Source organism: Somniosus microcephalus, chromosome 13 (assembly GCF_052327205.1).
Source record: "Somniosus microcephalus isolate GS21.2 chromosome 13, FLI_Smic_1.0, whole genome shotgun sequence".
Classification (NCBI taxonomy): domain Eukaryota; kingdom Metazoa; phylum Chordata; class Chondrichthyes; order Squaliformes; family Somniosidae; genus Somniosus; species Somniosus microcephalus.
The window spans coordinates 30,242,203-30,255,429 of NC_140999.1; the positions used below are offsets into that span (position 1 = coordinate 30,242,203).

The following is a 13,227-nucleotide window of genomic DNA, read 5'->3' on the forward strand; positions in this document are numbered from 1 at the left end:
GGGAACTATGCTGCGCTCAACTCGGCTGTGTCAGACAGCAACTTCGGAGGGTTCCCGGCTTGTTCTGTTCGGATGCCGCCGACCACAAAATCTGGGCCATTGTGTAACGTTATTTCAATTCCTGACTGGCCTTTCTAATACAAGATGCTGAGTTGAGCCATGTCTGCCTATATAACCAATCAAATCTATTGTCTTTTCAGGTGTATTGCCATGGCTCAGTGGGAGCACTCTTGCCTCAGTTAGAAGGTTGTGGGTTCAATTTCCACAGTTGAGCCTAGAGCACATAATCCAGTCTGAGGGAGTGCTGCACTTTGAGCACTGGCATCTTTTAGATGAGACCTTCACTCCAGCCTGGTCTGCCCTCTCAATGATGTAAAAGATCCCATGCTACTTTTTAGAAAAGAGCATGGAAGTTCGCCTGGTGCCAAGGCCACATTTATCCCTCAACCAACACCCAAAAATGATCTGGTCAGTCATGGTTATATAAATGCCAGTCTTTATTTTGTCTTTGCGCCACCCATCTCCCATCACTAGCTCACTTAGTTAATGGGATGCTCTGACACAGGTTACGCCACAACCCCTATACTTAACTTGCAAAGAGAGGCATTTGAGTGGGCCAAGAAAGAATATTTACTCTTCACAAACGTTGATTTGCATTTTGTTAAAGACCAAACAAAAACTAAGTTCAAAGCATTTATTAAAATTCTTATAAAACAATACAAAAATCCTGGCAACAACAGTAAGAAGATTTAGAGTGAGCCTCATCAGTCACCTGGTGTGTAAAGTGCTTTCGCTTCATGCCCCTTAGGAGCTAGCTAATATACCAACAGTGCTCGATTATGGCCTATGCTTAACTAAACCAAGCTGTGCTGCCGTCCAGCACAAGGTAGCATTCAAATGAGATGATGCAATGCATACAAAATTCAAGTAGTCTTAGTATAAGACAACAAGAACACACGTCTTATTCAGCAAAAGTAATAGCAATGTACTTGACAATTTAAATTGGCTTCTTGTACTACCAGCTTTTCATTATAAAGTACCTTACAGTTGCTGATAATACTGTTTCAGAAAGTAGAGTTGGATTGGGCAACGGAACCAACAGAGAACTTGCATTAAATGGATACATAATTTTTTTTTAAAAAGCCCACAAATTTCCAATGGGTGAGGTTTGACCTCAGTGTATAAATTACACTAACTAATCCACCCAACAAAGCATTCTTCCTCCTCCTCCAGAGCAACATCAACGCCTTCAAATAACAGCTTTTTAAGGAGTTTCACCCTGAACATTTTCATAGCCAAATGGATCCCACCACTGAAAATATTTGCTGCCAGCCATTATGTTTTGCAAGGTGTGAACTCCCAGCCAATGCTGGAGGCAGGTTTAAAGTCAAAGACAAAGACATTCACTTCAACAAAGTTGCCTCCCATGCAATATTTTTGCATAGACACCATCTGGAAGACTAAACTTGGAAGAAAGGCAAATTTGTAACTACAAGATCAGTGGAAGTCACAGCCAAAAGGTGATTTCAATACAGGCCCCTCCGTTTAAAGAGCAAAATCAGAGCAGGTACAGTCAGAAGAGGACATTCACCCATGAGGAAATGCTTTGTTTCTATGGCACTGTTACTTGAAGTACATGCAGTTGTACGCAAAACATTTCATATCAAAAAGGAAATAATTTAGATTTCTTCCAATCACCCACGCAGGCATTGGCACCCTTGCTTGGTTACTTTTCCACCAGCTACCTCATTTAAGTGCTTCTTGTCCACGTGCGAACCAGGACAGTGAATGTTATACGACAAAGCATTACTGCCGAGCCTGTTCCCGTCCTCAACAAGGGCCCACACATTTTCTAGCTGTACGCTGATTAGTAGCAGGAATCCCTTCCGGAAACCAGTAACCAATCGCAACTCTCCCTACTGCTAAGCTGGTCGAGATCGACTAATTTAGCACAGACTGGGAATCAAACCTATGATTTCCCTGGTCTGTACAGCAGACTTTTACTTCAGCCTCTGGGAGCCACTTTTATATTAAAAAAAAAAAAAAAAAATTACCAGAACCTAGCCATACCACAGACCTTTGAACTAAAGTTCCAAGTATATTGTGCAGCATGAAGTATTAATATAAAAATGTTCCATGAAAGATGGCAGTGGATCGCTACACTCCAGCTATACATTCCTTCTGTAGCAGAGCTAGTAGCCTGCTCTTACTTCAGGGGCCATTTATGCAAGTTCAATTTAAGACAGCCCATAAAAGGGACAGCATTTCTTAATGTAAAGCACAGATATCCCTGCAATAGTTAGTGATTGCCCAACCCTACTGGTACAGAGCAGTAGAGCATACGAAAGGAGCTGCTATTGTTGTCGTTCCCCCCCATACAGAAATGCAGCCTACACTCTCATTTCAGCATACATTTTAAAATGGGTTTCAAAACATCCACATTGGTTTTGTGTGCTCTACTTCTGCAATACAGTGAAAAGCTTACAATATACATTCAATGGCTTTGAACATAACCACATTAACACAAGGATAGGCCAAACCTGCCTATATTACATAAAACATGGATAGCACCCACTTTTCAAAGCTTCAAAATCAGAACGTGGCACTTTCAGATTCCATCCATAGACATTTGTAAAACAATAACGTAAACACTTTTTTTCAAAAAAAAACTTTTGGAAGATTTCACGCAATCTTAGAGAAAGACTACTCTCATTTTTGTATCTGGAATGCCTTTTTCTCAGTCAAATTCTTGTTCTTCTCCCCCCACCAATCATTGTCATCTTTCCTGAACTAATGAAGTCCTGCTACAGAATCCCAAAGACTTGAAATAAATGTATAATATGCTTAACATTTATGAACTTGGCAGAAATTAAGGAAACAAATGATTTTTTTTTCTAGAACATGCTGGTCAGAGTGGGTGTGAGATTTAAAAAAAAGTCACATTGATATCAGAGTATAGGTGTACAACTAGAGCTTTTTTTTAAAAAAGAAACTGAATATACAAAAACTTTCTCTCAGCTTTCTCAAACATCTGGTATGCAAAAGTAGCCCTGATTATTATTATTATTATTATTTTTTTTTTTTTTTTTTTTTTTAAACTGAAGACTCGGAGCAAGGCTGCATGTATCTGAAAAAGGCAAAACAAAATGCTGCCGTTTAGTGGAATGCGCTGCGCCACTGGTTTCTGAAGTGCAGATCTTCTGCAGCCAATGGCAACCCCCATGTAAGGCTGCCGAATGCACGGTGTCCAGTGTCCAGGAAGACCTTATGGGGGGGGGGGGGGGGCGGGGAAGAGAATCTGGCAGGTTTATATTGGGTGTTGCCACCAAATGAGAAGACCCACACTTCAGAACTAGTGGCCCAAACTGATACCAATACAAGAGCAGCTAAAACTAAACTATAATTGTTATGAAGGTGATCACAGTACAAAATAAGTTTAAAACCTGCTCTTAAAAACATTCCTTTGGTGAAGAGGCTAAAAGTCTTTGTTTAAATCCTTGCTCTGTTTCTCAGTTGCCTGACTCTTAGTATCTCAGATTTGCATACCATCCCATGCAGGTTTCAAATGTTGTAAACAGTTCTTTCTTGTGTGAAGCAGTATTGTAGCATCGCCAGACTTGGAAGCCAGCCAATAGAAGGTTCTGGTTTAGTTGCTAGGTGCTTCAGGGAAGACATGATGTCACGCACAATTGTCAACCAGGACTAAGGGTGGCAACAACTGCTGATTGGCTGCTTTGATTGCACTCGTCTTCTGTCTCCGTTTGGCCAATTTAGATTCTGAGGGTGGAGACAGTCGCATGGAACATGAGGTAGCTTTGATGAGGATTGGCTGATTCTCCTCGTCCTGATTTTCTTCATGCTGAGTCAGCTGCCTGTTTACTGCGATTGCTTCAGCTGCAAAGAATGTGAGATCTTTGGCACTGCTGTTCCTGAGGGACGGGGCAGAACAAAGAGTCAACACAGCTTTAACCAAAGCACAAAACACAAAATTACAGGCTCCAAATTCTGAATGCCTCAGTTTTTGACGGCTTGCTAATCCCATTCACAATCCTTTGTTTTAGTAGCTTTAGTTTTACAAGCTGCAGCCCCTTCACTAAACAAATGATTCATGGAACCGTCCACGAGATAAAATACTGCAATTCGAAAGCTCAGGTTACATTTTGGAATAATGGGACTAAATACAGATTCAGCAGAATGCTCTCAATGTTTTTAACATAAATGCAAGCAATATTGACCCAGATTGTTGGTGTTTTGCAGCACAGTAGAGCTTGAATATTTAGGGTAGAATTTCATTTCTTTTGCAGTGACTCCTGAACAGCACTGGCAAAAATGTAACTGATTTTTTTTGCCCTGCCTTGTTGCTAGAATTAGGTTTGAGCCCGCCCCTTTGCAGCTTTATTGGCGTCAGCAACCATAAAATTCTCCCTCAAAGGTTCCATTTAAAGCGTCTTAATGCATTTTAAAAGAGCACACTCGAGCTCAGACAAGGTTTAAAGACATACCTCTGGAGAAGGCGTGGTGTTGGAAGGGTATTCTCTGGCGCATGCTAAAAACAAAAAGGATAGAATGATCAATGCAAGAACAGTACTTCAGAAAAAGCAGCAGTTGCAAAATGCAGTGCTTGAATAAACAAACAGTTTGGGCGTTTACAAATCTTGACTTGTAAATCAAACATACCCCTTGCACCCATGGGTGCTCCAGCACTTGTGCTGCACTCAGCCTCTTCTTGGCGTCTCGGACTAAGAGCTTTGTGATGAGGTCCTTGGCGCCAAAAGAAATGTGAGCCCAGTCCTTGTCAGGGAACTCGTACTTTCCTTTTTGAATGCTCTCAAATAAGTTATTCTGTAAATAAAAATCATCAAAATTCTTTAACAATGTAGGATAAGTGGTTGTTTAATTATTCGATCATTGTTACGGTTTCTACATAGAATTATAACACTGAAACAAGCTATACTGCCCAACCAGCCTATGTTGCCGTTTATTCTCCACATGATCAGTAGTCCTAATCTCAAGTACCCACCCTGATCCAATGTGCTTTTATACCCCTCGTCTTCAACCATCTATCCTATTTAAGTGTCGACATGGCCTCTGCTTCAATCACTGCGGTAGTGCATTCCACAGCTTCCCAACCTCATGTTTCTCCTGCTCGCTGTCCCAAATCTCTTACATTTAATCGTATATTTATGCCCCTCTGTTCTACATCCTTCAAATCACTGGAAATAGTCGGTTTCTATTTACTCTGTCCCATCCCATCATACTTTTAAACACCTCAACTACCTCTGTAATCACCACCATTCTAATGAAAGCAGCTTTTCAAGATATAAAAAGGAAATTAACTATCCTGCAATTCAAAAACCTTAAACTGGTGGTAAACCCATTTCTGACAGATAAGCACACCACCCCACCTCAGTCCAGTTTGCTCCACTGTTAATAAATGCCAAGTGTTAAATTTCTTTCTTTAAATAAATAGGCTCAGCTATTCAGTCAGTTTGTGATTAATCTATGCACGCTAATCTAATACAACAATGCACTGCTTCCCAACTCCTGAATCTCAAAGCTTTGCTTTGATACATAGCCTTTAAAAAGCAGGCACACATTTCACTAAAGATTCTCTCCACATTCATTTGTCCCTCCTAATAATGGTTTACAGTGTCTCCCTGGGAGCTAGGTGACAAAGTCCCTTCATGCAGCAAACAGGAAGAAAATGACTTGCAAAATCCATTTAAGTTCACAGTGCTGTACTGCTAATGAAGAGTCCCCAATTTCCCTCCCCAGACTATTACAATGCAGTGGGTTCGAGTCCTCAAATGATGTATTTGCGATTATGCTGGGGCACTAACCCGGCATTGCCCTTTCCACTGGCTGTTCAGATGGGCCCAAATACCTACTGTTAGTAAAACTTTAAAAAGGAAAAGCTTACCCTGAAAGTGGGCAACGTTGAGAGTGTCAAGTACACGTTTAAGAAGTTGCACAATTTACAACTGGAAGTGATTGCTGCAGAGTTCTTTTTCAAAGATTGGCAAAAATGTCATTTTCCCTAGCTGTGAAATTCTAGATACAATGCTCAGCGCCAGATTAGTTCAGTTGGCAACACTCACACCCCTGGTTGAAAAAGATTGTGGGTTCAAGACAGCTACATATAGTGACACCACGATTCCCGGCCAGAATGGAGAGGATCAATCACACCTGGAGGCCGCACTGCTGCAAGTGACTGGGATTGATTTTATGCACATCATTTGCATTGTGTAACTATTCTGCACTCACTGCATTTTGCTGCAGAAATCACCCTGTTATCGGGAGAAGTTGCGGAGTTCTGTTTGCTCCAGTCCGCAGAGACTCTTTAAATAGACTCTGTTTGCTTTGCTGAGTAAATGCTACAAGTCCTGCCGCAAGATCGCCCCCCAGCCCCCCGCCACCACCTCACCCCACTCATGGCTGACCGAGGTGTCAATATTACATAGGATGTACAGCACAGAAACAGGCCATTCAGCCCAACCCATCCATGCCACAGTTTATGCTCCACTCCAGCCTGCTCCAGTCTTTCCCCATCTAACTTTATCAGCATAACCCTCTATTCCAGTCTCTCATATGCTTATCTAACCTCCCCTTAAATGCATCTATACTATTCGCTTCAACCACTCCGTGGTAGTGAGTTCCACATTCTCACCACTCTCTGGGTAAAGAAGTTTTTTCTGAATTCCCTATTTGATTTGTTGGTGACTATCTTATATTGATGGCCTCTCGTTATGTTCTTCCCCACAAGTAGAAACATTCTCTCTGTATCCACTCTATAAAAACCTTTCATAATTTTAAAGACCTCTATTAGGTCACCCCTCAGCCTTTTCCCCCCCCCCCCCCGCCGCCAAGAGGAAAAAAAGACCCGGCCTGTTCATCCTTTCCTGATAGAAATGTGAGGGTATACCTGTTATCATCCTTGTAAGTCTTTTCTGCACCCTCTCCAGAATCTAGTCATAAAGATTCTGGAACTTTAAAAAAAAATAAAAACATGGCAGCCTTGCACTCCAGCTGACCGTTTACCCGACATCTATAGCTCTGGCTGGTGAACACGTGTTGTAAATGAAAATTACATTAGCTTCTCCACATTTCTAGTGGTGTAGGATCTCACTTTTAAGCCAGATATTCTTAGCAACATGAATTTTGTGAAATCAATTCAGAAAGCAGTTACTTAACATTAGTCTGGCTCTGGTCTCTGTTACTTGCCCCGTATGCATCAGATGGTTTCCAGAGCAGCTGCTTCAGTTTTACAATATGCACAATTCCTGGCTATGTAGGTCACGACTATAGATGAGGAATGCCCACTCTGGCTAGAAACACAAAGTTACTGGTCTATACAGACATGCTGAGCCTAATGTGGCCATAAAACACATTGCCACCTGAATGCCAAGCCTGCAGAGTAAATGCAGAATGGAAAATAACCACTTCTTTTTGATCCCTGGCCTTGTGCAGAGTTATCAGATCTAAGCCAGGGCAGCAACTGGGACATTATGATTGGACACAGAAGCCAAGTTAAGGAGGATGGTCCTGCAGGAAAAGTGCATGTGGAGGTCAGGTGAGGCTACAAATTGGACCCAGCTTTGATGCCTCCATAGTTAAATACACCCCTAGTGTAGGCTCATGCATGAAGAATGGCCAATTGGAGGACATCCACCTCTACCATCTCCCTACACCCATCCAATGTCTCTGTTCTGTCAGATATCCAGTCCTGGAGGAGTCTCAACTTTCTACAACTAAAAATATTAAAGAAAACTGTCTTTAGCTGCCTTGCCACTGATTCAACCTCTCCAGCCATTGTCTTGGCCTTAACCAGACCGTTTGCTGCCTTAAAGTCCAATTCAACCCTGAGGAGAGAGTTTCTGTTCCCATCTGCTCTTCATTACAAAGTCAATTTCTCTCTCCATAACAGCTACCCCCTTCAACCCTACTTAAGCCCATCTACCACGGAAACGTACATTCATGCATTTGTCGTCTCCAGACTCTTATTACTCCAAAGCATTGTTGCTTCCAACATTCCATCCTCCTCCCTCAAGTCTCTCTCTCTGCGCCTCTGAAGTGCCATGGACAGAATTCAAGGTGCTACATAAATGTAGGTTGTTTTGTTGCAACATAGGGTTACTATGAAGTCATACCCCAGCAGGATTGCCTTCAGGAGAGAAGCAAATGGGGACGAAAAATTATTATGCCTTGCTCCTCCCTCATCCCAATTAACCTCAGGACACACACAAGCGCACACACCAATAGCCTTATGTACATCAATAGATGCATTTCAGAGCTCCAGATTGGAACGGTGATCATCCAATTCCAGATGGAACGTTGGCGTCTAGTACTCGTCACACTGCTCATTCGCAAGCCATCTACTCCCAGTGCAAGAACTACACATTGTCACTGATCAATCATTCAGTGACGTACCTTGCCATACACCTCTCTCACAGGTGAAGTTTCAATCTAGACAAAAAAACATTAAAAAAAGTAGGTCACTCACCTGACAGGAAATACAGGCCTCCCCTCGGTCCCAACCACAGTCAGTACCACAGTTTCCTACAAAGGGCGGATATCCACTGAGCATGATGTACAATATAACACCCAGACTCCAGAGGTCACAACGCTTATCATATATCGTAGCCTCTTCGTTAAACGCCTCCACAACTTCTGGTGCCATATACTCTGCAGACCCACACTAAGATATAAAAAAATTCACAGGAATTAAATGGTGAGATAATGCAATGTACTGTACTCCTTTATGCTAAAATGTCATCTTATTTCAATTAAAAGGCAGTTTTACATTTTGATAGCAAAAATAAAAGGGTTTTTTGTGCAAAAATGGTAGAGATGGCAGCACGGTGGCATAGTGGTTAGCACTGTTGCCTCACAGCGCCAGGGACCCGGGTTCAAATCCGGCCTCGGGTGACTGTCTGTGTGGAGTTTGCACATTCTCCCTGTGTTTGCGTGGGTTTCCTCCGGGTGCTCCGGTTTCCTCCCACAGTCCAAAGATGTGCGGGTTAGGTTGATTGGCTATGATAAATTGACCCTTAGTGTTAGGGGGATTAAATACGTGGGGTTACGGGGATAGGGTGGGATATGTGTTGGTGTAGGGGTTACAGGGATCGGGTGGGATATGTGTCGGTGCAGGCTCGATGGGCCGAAATGGCCTCTATCTGCACTGTGGGGTTTCTGTGATTCTGAGATACTAAATATGCTTTCAGTACACAGAGCATCATTGCCAACTCTTTCATCCATTTTGTATAACCCCATAGTACCTGAACAGCATGAACATTCTTTAGCGTTTAACATGGGCCTGGCTACAAGAGAAAGCGAATTCTAAATTACAGTCCCACATTCATCCCCAGAAAAAGCTGTTCACGCCATTAATTTTTGTTCCTATTTTCTAGGTCCCAACCTGCATCATTCCCTGGGCTGAGGGGAGAAGCCGCTGACCTACTCCTAGGCCCCTGCCTACACCACTAGAAGACGCGAGTAACTTCTGGGAGGCTGCATCTGCAGGTCTTCCTTCTACCGAGAGCATTCCCTTCTCCCTACTCATATCCATCTTTATGCTTTACGCCAGAAACTCAGGAGAACTGTGGTTACACAGTTGCATCCTAAGTTTTTTTTGTTTAAACGTTGCTGTATTGGAGATAAAGAGCACTGAATGAAGACGACATTTAAATGGAAGTATGCTTTTCATAGCAGACTGACAACGGAAAGATTACTGGGAGAGGGAGCGTGTGTTTTGCAGCTTAAGGAATTGGCAATTCTATTTTCTGCTTCAAAAAACAATTGTACCCACGTCAAGTGCCGTTTCCAACCAAGCGCTGCTGCTATCCTGTCAGGAAGCTGGCGAGCACACATTCAATTAACCAGCTGCCTAAAAATTCAGCCAACTGGATAGCCCCTGCAAGAAACAAGCTTCAAAACCAGTCCATCGTCACATAGCCGCAGTCAAATGTTTCACCTTGCTCAATTTAAAAATGAAGGCTTTTAGACTCTCGCATCCCATATATTAATTTTCTTCTTAAACTCTAAATATGTCATCTGTACAGTTAATCTAAAACCACTGATCTATAAAACAGCAGTTATACATAAAGAATATCACATCTACTCTATTACACACCACAGAATTCTGTCCAACGTGGACTATTTGCAAAGTCACAATATCTTTGTGCCCACTCATCATGGTCACAAAGATATACACTACTCTATGACCCCAGTGTTTTACATTCCATGTAAAAACCTACAAATGGTAAACAAATCCACAGAAACAAGTTATATTGGGGACTCCAGTTAATGCTCAGCGAGCAGTTATACTTAAGGTACTCAGCACTGTAATATACCAGAGGTTCTACAGATTAGTCACAGAGCTGATGATGCAACTCAAGCTTGTTGTCTGCAAGTCTCTCATTAGCTGTAAAGGGACTTTCCGAACCTTGTAATCAGTCGAACCACAATAGGCCACGCCTACCTTTCAATTTACTTACAATTAATTAACCCTTAAATCAAACCGATGAAAGCATCTATAGGAATTTTACATTGGAGCTCAGATTCAAGGAGAAGCAGACTCGAGCAGAGGCCAGCAATCTTTTTGTTCTCGGGAGGTGTGCGACACTGGCATGGAGCTCAGATTCAAGGAGAAGCAGACTCAAGCAGAGGCCAGCAATCGTTTTGTTCTCGGGAGGAGTGCGACATGGGCATGGCTGGATTTATTGCCCAACCAGAGTTGCTCTGAAAAGGTGATGGGCCACCTTCTTGAACCGCTATAGTCCTTGAGCTGATGGCACAATTCCACAATATTGGCCAAGCAACAATGAAGGAACAGCTATCCATGTCCAAGTCAGGATGATGCGTGACTTGGAGGAGATGGTGATGGTGTTCCCGTGACATTGCTGCCTTGTTCTTCTTGGTAGTAAGTTTGGTGAGCTGCCACAGTGCAGCCTGTAGACATCATAGACTGCAGCTGCAATTCTGGATATTGAATCCAGTGGCAGTGGCACCAATAAAGTGGACTGTCTGTTCTAGTGTTGAATTTCTGGAGTACTGTCGTGGCTGGACCCACAAAGGCATGTGGCAAATATTTCATTACCAAGCACCACTCTCGTTTTTTACTGCCCTTGCTTGGTTCCAATCTCGCACTGGAGAGGAAGTGAAGGAGATATCTGCACTTACAACACCCACTCGCAGGACTCATGAAAAGTGGATCTCTGATGGCGGAGCTCACACCATTTATATTAGCGTGCGGTCACCTAAGGAGTACCTCACCCCTACCAATGTACAAGTGCCTTAAAATGCTCGCTAGGCCTTTTAAAATGGAAAGTTCAACAGCAACAACATTTATTTAGCATCTTTAACAATAAAATGCCCCGAGGCACTTCAGTGATGCAAGGAAGGCGGGACACAAAACCAAAGGAGAAAATATTGGAAGGGGTGACCAAAAGCTTGGTCAAATAAGTGGGTTCAAAAGAGAGGATCTTGGGAGGAGAAGGGAGTGGAAGCTCCGGGGGTTTAGGGAGGGCTTTCCAGAGAATGGGACCTAGACTGCTGAAGGCACAGCTGCCAACAGTGGGTTGGGGGATGCACAAGGAGCCAGTCAGGAACAGACAGTTTGGGACAGAGGGATCTGCAAGGCTGCAGAAGGGTTCAGAGACTGGGAGGGGAAAGGACATGCAAGGATTTAAAGACAAGGACAAGAATTTTAAATGCGAGGCATTTCAAATGGGAATACATTGGAAAAGCAGAAATGGTTTGAGAGGTAATCATTTTGACTGCAAGCGGTGGAAAGTGAGCTGTTCCTGACCTTTCTCCCCACAACTCTCTCCCAAACCCAATAGAGCATGTTCGGAGAAAAGAGATCACATTGAAGAAAGAGGGCAGCATCATATACATCAGTCAATAGTCAGAGCCTAAAAATATTAAAACCCTTTTCTCAGACAGACCCAAGGCACCAACCACAAGCTCCGAACACTACGTGGAGCCAAAAGAGCTAGTATTTTGTGCTTTGCCGATTCAAAGCAAACATCACCATCAAAGGGTTAACATTACGACACTGGCCCGGCTATGGCCTCAGCTTAAAAAGTCCTCGGCACTTAGCCCCTCCCCCGCAGTGCAACTTGCCAGATCCATTGTGCCCTTTGCCCTTTCTCTGAAACGCCCTAATTTCCACCAATTGCATCAGATCTGCTGAGCTGGGTGGAACTTTCTTTGCTCACGGCAAAGTAGCAGATGATGAAATGTAAGCACAGCCCAGGCTAAACCAAAAGCCCTATAGTTTACATTGATTTGTATGTGATCCATTGCCTATTAAGTTGAAGCTATCTGGTCAAACAAGATTCTCACATCATTCAGTCTTATTCTTCTTCTTCCCACTTAAGCCTTTTGTTTTTGAAAATATTTACAAGTCCAGCAGTTATTCAACACAAGCACTTGATAGGTTTGTGATCTATGCCAGCCCAGAACCATCTGGCAGCATTACATTGGATGAATTATTTTTTTTACAGCCATTTCTTTAGAAGCATGGATTCAATTTCTCTCAGATACAGCTGGCTCCTATGATGTGCAGGTAGTACACTGCAGCTAGTAAAGATAAACCCTCTTAAAATTTAAACACCAACGGCTTAAAAGTTGGTCGACACCGCGACCGTTTTACAGGCATAAAACAGGCACCAAAGGGTCCAATAGGGCGGGCAGCATGAGTACATTCTGCACCAACTGCCATATGGGTAGCAGCGTCCAGTGCCCACACTTAAAATAAGAGTTAGGCCCTTTGCATATGCAAAGAGTGGGCCTTACACCAGTTTGAGGCCCTCTTTGCCAAACTGGTCTGGCCTGAACGCAGATAGTAATCTATATGCAGCTTAACCAGCAGTCCTTAAAGGGACCGCGGGAGACCTAACACAAAAAGGCAAGTTTGTTTAAAAAAAACACTTGTGTATGTGGAACCGGGGAGGTGCAGGAGTGCTTTTCCCAGCTCCACTGCAGGGCTGAAGACTGCTGCCGGCTCCCGTTCAGCCCCTCCTCATTGTCTCACACCCCCTCTTCCAATCATCCTCCTCCCACCCGATCGCTCCCCCCCCAATCATCCCATCCTCACAGGACCTCTGAGGGCCGCTGCCAATAACGTAGCGGCCCAAAATGTAATGTCGATTAAACAGTGAGCTGCCTGGGGACGGCCAGCAGGGTGTCCGCAGCTTGCCGGTCTCATTTAAATAACGCCCGTGG

At 43.3% G+C, this 13,227-nt stretch overlaps 1 protein-coding gene across 3 annotated transcripts in view; it reads right to left on the bottom strand.

The window, feature by feature from the left end:
* Window positions 1-680: 680 nt before the first annotated feature.
* Window positions 681-13,227, bottom strand: part of mknk2b (MAPK interacting serine/threonine kinase 2b) — a 73,145-nt gene continuing 60,598 nt past the window's right edge. For all 3 annotated transcript variants that reach the window (XM_086004713.1, XM_086004712.1, XM_086004710.1), the window contains 4 exons: window positions 8,501-8,695; window positions 4,678-4,842; window positions 4,503-4,546; window positions 681-3,929 (listed from right to left, as the gene is read on the bottom strand). In XM_086004713.1, coding sequence (XP_085860839.1) covers window positions 3,680-3,929; window positions 4,503-4,546; window positions 4,678-4,842; window positions 8,501-8,695 — 654 coding nt within the window. In that variant the 3' untranslated portion in view covers window positions 681-3,679. The remainder of the gene's footprint in view (window positions 3,930-4,502; window positions 4,547-4,677; window positions 4,843-8,500; window positions 8,696-13,227) is intronic.